Consider the following 7,909-nt stretch of genomic DNA (forward strand, 5'->3'; position numbering starts at 1 on the left):
GTACTTAACAACAACAACATATACTTCTAGCCAAACTATATGAAAATTTATTCATCTTCCTCCACAGCCTATTGTTTAAAACCCTTCAAATCAATTGATTTTTCGACATTTTTTAAAAACATGACAGGTTATTTTTCTTTATATTGCTTAGATTAGTGTATTGACTGTTACTGTTTGCATACTTCTTTTCTAAATGTTCTCCCAGTATGCTGCTATCTTTAGGTATTGTTTGTATGGAACAAAACATAGTTGATATTGTAAAATCCACAGTTGCAGTAACATTTCTTTATACAAAAGCATATTAAAAAAATCTTCTGCTGTTGTGACGTTATAGCTGAACTATGAAGTAGTCATTATGTCCACACTGGATTTTTTACTTTTGGGTTGTCCAGTCCAGTTCTGTCCATGTGAAAGATTACCATCTTATAATTGAGGTGGTAACAAATACGCCACTAAAGATTCAAAAGTTATGATTTCTCTTTAGAGGTCCTTAATTGGGGCAGTGAACAATTGGGCCATGCTTTACACTGTTGTTGCACATGAGACCTCTTTGGATTGAATGAAATTGTTGTGATTCCCCCCACTGAGCTCACAGCCAGTCTCAATGGGCCCATTCGAAAGTCTGACAATGGGAATCTGAATTCCGCATGTAAGAACACATCCATGAAACAGCACCTCAGGGATGCAAAATTACAGTTACTCCATCTTGCATTTTTCTCAAATCACTGATAAGGCAGAAAGCCACACTGTTTAAGCAGCAAAAATACCTGTTTATAAATTAGAATGTTAGAGAGCTTTTTGGCTGTGTTGTATGATGTCTTGAAATTCAAGTGGAAAAAAGTTTATCTCCAAATATTCCTGTCTTTACAGAAGAAGTGACAGTGCAAATTTAAATGTATTATGCATCTAAATTATCAGGTTTTTAGTATATAAAAATTAAGTTATTTCAACACATGCATGCCTCCTCCCCTACTAGAGTGTACCAATTTAGAGATCTTAGAGAAAGCCTGACAATCTCTTCCTCTTTTACAGCTAAAGAGGGAATTTCAGTTTCCCAGATTATAAGCCTTGTATTATATCTTTTCTAACGTGTGTGCATCTTGTTTGTGGTTTATATTTTATTGTACTTATGTCCATGGGATTAATGACAGTATCGCTTATAAGTAAGTATATATGGATGATTTTCTAGTTGTCAGACACTGAAATTCTGTAATATTCTTTTGTTCTATACTGCATTTGTTTCAATGACAGGGCTATAATAATTAGCTTAAAAGTTGAGCAGTCAGAGTAATGCCTAAAATTCAAAATCCTCATCCTTCTGACAGCTTCGTGCTTGGAGGTATTTTACTACTAGATGTTGGACTTCTATACGTCACTGAAAGAATAAATTGCTAATTTTTCAGACAAAAAAGTAATCTATCTTCTAATTTACCTTATAGTTGTTGTTGTTGTTAAGTGCCGTCGAGTCCATTCCGACCCATAGCGACCCTGTACAGGGTTTCCAAGGCTGTAAATCTTTACCGGAGGAGAAAGCCTCATCTTTCTCCTGTGAAGCGACTGGTCGTTTTGAACTGCTGACCTTAAGATTCACAGCCCGATTCATAACCACTACACTACCAGAGCTCCTTTTACCTTTTAAATCCCTTTTATGGTGGTGGTGGTGATGTTCTGTAGAGTCAGTTCTGACTCATATAGACCCTGCATAGGGTTTCCCAGGCTATATAAATCTTTACGGGAGCAGAAAGCTTCATCTGTCTCCTGCAGAATGGCTGGTAGTTTCAAACTGCTGACCTTGAGGTTAGCAGCCCAACTCATAACCACTATGCTATCAGAGATACTTATATCCCTATATAGAATTGAAATATTTACTTTTAAATACATAGGAAAAGTTGTAAGAAAGACGTATGTTGAATGAAACTAAAATTATTTTCAGTGTTGATCTTAATTTTCCTTCTAATAAGAAGGGAATATTTTAGAATAATGAAATTTCAGGTTGTGTTAAGATGCTGGGCTTTCTTATGTTTCCTTAGATAATTGGGTAAAATATTGAAGACTAGAAAGCTATTAACAGCTACCCCATTAATCTTAATATTGAAAAGGGAAAACAAGTAGAATAAATGCTGAGGTTTCTTTGTTTTTTGTTTTTTAACTAGCTATCAAAGTATGGTGTAAATTGGTGGATTGGACTTCAAGAAGACAGAGCCAATGATGAATTTCGGTATGAAACTGGATTCATTTGCATTTAATTTTGTTTGACAGGTTTTATTTGCAGAATGTTTGGACTAGATCTTAGTGATCAATTTGTTGAATAGCTTTCAAGCATCATCTTTAATGTATAATTTTCTTTTTCCTAATCAAAGACAATAAAATATTTATCATGCCTTCAGTCCACACCCCAGAACTACAGAAATGGTGTTGGAAACTGAACATGCAGAATGAGAGACCATACGATTTTTAATTTTCCTACAGCTGGAAAGATGGAACACCACTAATATACCAGAACTGGGACAAACAAAGAGAGACGTCTGTGAATCACCGGAACCAGAGATGTGGCTTCATTTCTTCCACAACAGGTCATCTTATTTATCTCTTTTGGAAGTTTTAATACAAACTCATCATTTCCAGGAGTTTTGAAGACTTCTTTGTGTTAGTTCAGCAAGAAATGTTTTATTTGGTTATTTTCCTTTTCAGGTGAATATGTTCTATTTCATCAGTCTTAGGCCTCAGAATGACCGTTCCTTCTATTTGATCCATATACCCATGTTCTTGAAAAGAATTCACTTCTGGATAAGTCCTTCAGCATGAGCCAAGATTGCACCAAAAATGGGCCCATTTAAATTGTTCAAAAAACAAAGCCTGGCAAATGCTAATCTCTATAAAATTTCAGTTTGGCGCCCTTTTTGTTCCTAGTTTTTAGATTATAATTGGCCAGAACCTTACCATCTGTGAAATTTACTTCCATTTCCCCATTTTATTAATATTTTTTATTTAACTCAGTATTCTTTTGTTTTTGTTTTAAATACCTGGCATTAAATGTTGTATGCCTAAGAACAGCAACACTATGTAAATTGGTTTCTGTTGAGGGCTTATTTTTTTCTATTTGTCGGGACAGTATTGTTTTGGTTGCATTGCCTACTCATACTTACCTCCATATTTCTAGCTATCAAAGACAATAATGTCCCCTAGCCTTAACAGATTCCTAACTAACCTTGTACCTTAAGTCAGGAAAGGGTTATCCATGGAACACAATCCTTGGTGTCAGGACCTCCACGGAGAAGGTTAGTTAAGGAAAAGCCTTGTGGTTAATCATCTCGCTTTTGCCAGCAGGTGTCACAACAGCCTACAGAAAGGACTGCTTTGTGAGGCAGGGAGAACAGTTAATCTGCATTGAAAAACAGCATTCAACCCTTCTTCAAAATGCCAACATCCTTTTGGCTCCTATTCCTGAAACTAAAAATCTGAACCTGTCTTTGCAGTTTGCATGCTATCTTTGCCCTATTCTAGAATGTATAACTTGAATGTTAATGACATGTATTTCATAATCCTTGTTCTGAAAATATAGGTCAGCTCATTTCCAGGAGTCTGAGGTCTTTAGGATATATTTTACTAAGGGCGTGCTTGAGATGTACAGTGTTGAGATGTACTTCTTTCTTAGAAGTCCCTGAGCTGATGCTTCTAAATTATTATATTTTTCAAAGAATTATAAGGTGGAAATGATCATCTTTTGTTTTAAAATCTATTTTTCTCTACATTGAACCTGAATATTTTAACACAAAGCATTCTTTTGGTACCCACATCAAATATTGAGACTTTCATCAGCTGTTGTTGTTAAGTGCTGTTGAGTCAATTCCAACTCACAGTGACCCTGTATGTTCAAGGAGCAACTTGTGGGTTCTATTTCAGTCGCAGTATTTGTTTAATTGGATTATATACAAATTTGCATTTGTTAAATTATGACAGCCTTGAATTAGAACGATTGCTTGAGTGTGTTGCCCACTTAGCTGTTGTCACTGAAGAACTCTATGATCTGTACTTAAATTTAATTCTGTCTCTGTTGTTGTGTGCTATCAATTTGATTCCAGCTCCAAGTGACTCTATATGACTGAGTAGAAGTGTCCATAGAGTTTCCTAGGATATAATCTTTTATGGGAGCACATCACCAGGTCTTTTCTTTTGTGGAATGCCTGGTGGGTTTGAACTGCCAATTTTTTGGTTGGCAGTCATTTGCTTAATCACTTGCACCACCAGGACTCCTTAGTTGTTTCTAGAGGTTAAAAAGATTCTGACAGACTATGTTATTGTTGTAAAGTGCTGTCGAGTCGTTTTTGACCCATAGCGACCCTGTATAGGGTTTCCAAGGAGTAGCTGGTGAACTTGAACCACCGACCTAGTGGTTGAAACTGACTTTGCAGCCCAGCGCATTAACCCACAGTGCCACACCAGGACTCCTTGACAAACTATGTTGTTTTTGTTGTTGTTAAATGCCGTCAAGTCAATTCCGACCCATAGAGACCCTGTATAGGCTTTCCAAGGAGCAGCTGGTAAGCTTGAACCACCGACCTTGCAGTTCAAACGGCTTTGCCGTCTGGCGTATTAACCCACAGTGCCACACCAGGACTCCTTGACAAACTATGGTGGTGGTTATATGCCGTGTAGTCGGTTGCGACCCCTAGCGACCCTGTACAGGGTTTCCGAGGCTGTAAAGCTTTACGGGAGCAGAAAGCCTCATCTTTCTCCTGCGAAACAGCTGGTAGTTTCGAACTGCTGACTCTGCGGTTCGCAGCCCGATTCGTAACCACTACACTACCAGAGCTAGGAACGTTAAAAATAATGATCAATAAAGCATGCCTACAATGAGTATCCATTGTCTCCACAGTGTTTCTCAACTGTTTTCTCCTCCAGGACTCTGGGGTAGTGAAGAGTGTACCATTTCTATGCCTAGCATATGTAAGCGAAAAAAGTTTTGGGTCATAGAGAAAGAGAAAGAGAAAGATCAACCAAAACGACATGGATCGTGTCCTAAAGGATGGCTGTATTTCAACTACAAGGTAAATGTGTTTTCAAAAGTCGCCTTTAGTCATCTATAAAAGGAGGGGAGGAGGCTAAGGGTACACAGGTCATAAGGCTCTTGTTATTGTTGTTGTTCAGTGTCATTGAGTCAGTTCCATCTCATAGTGACCGACCCTGCATAGGGTTTCCAAGGAGCAGCTTGTATGCTTGTATGTTTGAACCAGCAACCTTCTGGTTAGCAACCAGTGCTTGTTATACAGCACCACACCAAAGCTATTATTAGGAGAATTTATTTATCCAATCAACAAATATTTACTGGGACCATACTCTTTGACAGTAGACATGTTCTAGGGAGGAGGAGGTAGACAATAAGCAAACAGCAAGAAGGAAAAAAAAAAAAAAAAATATATATAATTTTATATATATATATATATATATGAATATAACATGCAAAACCAAAGTTACGTTTGTTTTCCTTTGTAGATGCTAAGTTGGAAATAATTCTTTTTAAAAACTGAGATTGGCTTTTAAAAATAATGAGTTGCAATAGGACCTGTAAATTTGCTGTGACAAATTTTAAGAGATTTGAAAATTTTTTGATGTAGGAACAAGCCTCTTAGAATAAAGTATTTTGTCAGAAACAACCTCGACACCATCCCTCAGCCTTTATCTGCTCAGGTTTTACTACAGGCAGAGCCATTCACTGCTTTTGTACTTTTTTCTCATGAGGTGGTTTATGCGTGTATATGTGTAGAGCTGTCCCAAGTAAACTGAAACTTCCATGGATCCAAGACTCCATCTCTTTTGTGTCTTCCTTGCCTGAAGCCAGAGTAGCACTCTGCTCTCAGTGTCAGCTGATGGATGAGCTGTTAAGTTAGCTCAATGTTTTGGGCTTTTTTTTTTTTTTGGTCTCATTCCTATACATATGACTTTTCTTTTTTTTAACTTTTTATTGTGATGTGAATGAAGGTTTACAAAGAAAACTGGTGTTCCATTCTATAACTCATACACATTTAATTCATGACAATACAATGATACTCTTCCCATCTCCTTCCAGTGAGTATTGTTTTCATTCCTCCTTCTTTCCTTCATTCCTACCTTCTGAGATTTATCCCAAGGCAAGCACTGCCCTTTGGATTTTGTGTGGCTGATAGTTCTAAGGAGTGTGTATCTCCTTGGTGTTATTGTTCACCCTTTAGGCCTATCTGTTGTTGGAGTGAAAGTTGAGCCTTGGGAGTAAGTTCATTTCTAGACCTTAAGAGTGACCAAAGGCTTGGGGACTTCCAACAGTTTCTGTTAGACCAGCAAGTCTGGTGTTTTTTATTATTTTGAGTTGGGTTCCACGTTTTCCTCCCTCTCTATCTAGGATGATTTACTGTGATCCCTTTAGGGAGGTCAGCAATTGTATCCAGGCACAATCTAGTTCTTCTGGTCTTAGGGTGATGGACACTGAGCTTCTCATAGCCCATTAGTCCTTTTGACTCGTTGTTTCTATGAGTCTTTAATTTTCTTCACTCTTCATTGTTCCAGACAGGAAGAGACCAATAGTAGTATCTTAGATGGCTGCTTGAAAGCTTTTAAGACCCTATCACTACTCACGAAAGTAGAATGTAGAACGTTGTCTTTGTGAACTGTGCTGTGCCAAGTGACCTTGATGCCTCCCAGTCCCGGCCCACACCCTACGTTCCATGACTGTGATCTCAAGCCTCCATGGCCAGTGACTCAGTCTCTCTTGATATTTGGTTATGGCTAAGAAGTTAATAAACAAGGGTATGTTTTATGGAAATATCGTCTGCCAAACCTACATGTGTTCATGAGGACAATCCTTGTCACCTACTCATACCAGTTCTTTGTCTTGCCTGTCTTCCTGTGTATCTACTTATAACTTGTTGTTTGTTATTTCTGATAATCTAGGATTGTGCATGTCTCTAACTCTGATGTACTTCTCCAAGTCTTCCTTTTCTTTTGTAATATTGTGTTTGTCTCATTCAAGGTCATCTTGAACCTCATAATGCTGATACTTCCATGCAGAATTGAATAAAAATGTATTACTGTGGGGATATTGTAAACCATAATTATTATTTCGGATTCTGACTTTAACTGAGGCCTAGATTTTTCCTCCTCTCCCTATGTTTTATAATAAAATAACTATAGGCCTTAGGTGGACATAATTAAAATGAATTCTAATTAAAGTCATTTAACACCTCATTCTTTTGCTAATTAAAAAAACAAAACAAAATGTGCCATAATTTGGTATGCTAATATGAAATTATTCTTCCATAGTGGACAACCAATTTTCAATCTCAGGGTTTGGTTATTTTGGTTATTTGGTCTTGCTTTTATTGTCATGCTTTAAAATGGGGTCCTTTGGATTTGCCTCACATTTGTTGTAAACTCATTGCATTATTTGGCACTGCTTCTCCTGAGTGATTTCATAGATAGTCCTCATTTTATAAAAAGTTTTAAACATACAGTTACTATCCCTGTGTTAGGTATGAGAAGACTGAGATGAAAAAAACATGTGATTTTTCTGAAGTTTCACAGTGAATAAGTGCCAGACTGGGATTCAAACTCAGGTTTCCTACCCCTGAGTCTAGTGATCTTGCCCCTATTCTATGGTTGACGGTTTGTATAAAAACATAAGAACTGCCATACAACCAGTGATACTTTCTAGAAAACATATAGTTGTTCTCTTAACAGTTTAATATAATGTCGATATTCACTAGTTGTTTTTTTTTTTTGGTGGCAAATGATTTATTGACAAGGAAACAACAGTGCCTGTTATACACTTAACCAGATTATTATGCTATGTTACCCTATGCACTGTATAGGGTCATCATAGTTGGAACCGACTCAATGACACTTAACACACACACATACATAGGGTTTCCAAGGAGTG

At 37.2% G+C, this 7,909-nt stretch overlaps 1 protein-coding gene across 1 annotated transcript in view; it reads left to right on the plus strand.

The window, feature by feature from the left end:
• The window catches only part of PLA2R1 (phospholipase A2 receptor 1, 180kDa), a 184,167-nt gene that overhangs the window by 136,170 nt on the left and 40,088 nt on the right, over nucleotides 1–7,909 (plus strand). The window contains exons 21-23 of the mRNA XM_006872042.1: nucleotides 2,154–2,218; nucleotides 2,470–2,573; nucleotides 4,903–5,048. Coding sequence (XP_006872104.1) covers nucleotides 2,154–2,218; nucleotides 2,470–2,573; nucleotides 4,903–5,048 — 315 coding nt within the window. The remainder of the gene's footprint in view (nucleotides 1–2,153; nucleotides 2,219–2,469; nucleotides 2,574–4,902; nucleotides 5,049–7,909) is intronic.

Source organism: Chrysochloris asiatica, unplaced genomic scaffold, assembly GCF_000296735.1.
Source record: "Chrysochloris asiatica unplaced genomic scaffold, ChrAsi1.0 scaffold00181, whole genome shotgun sequence".
In the NCBI taxonomy this organism is placed as follows: Eukaryota; Metazoa; Chordata; class Mammalia; order Afrosoricida; family Chrysochloridae; genus Chrysochloris; species Chrysochloris asiatica.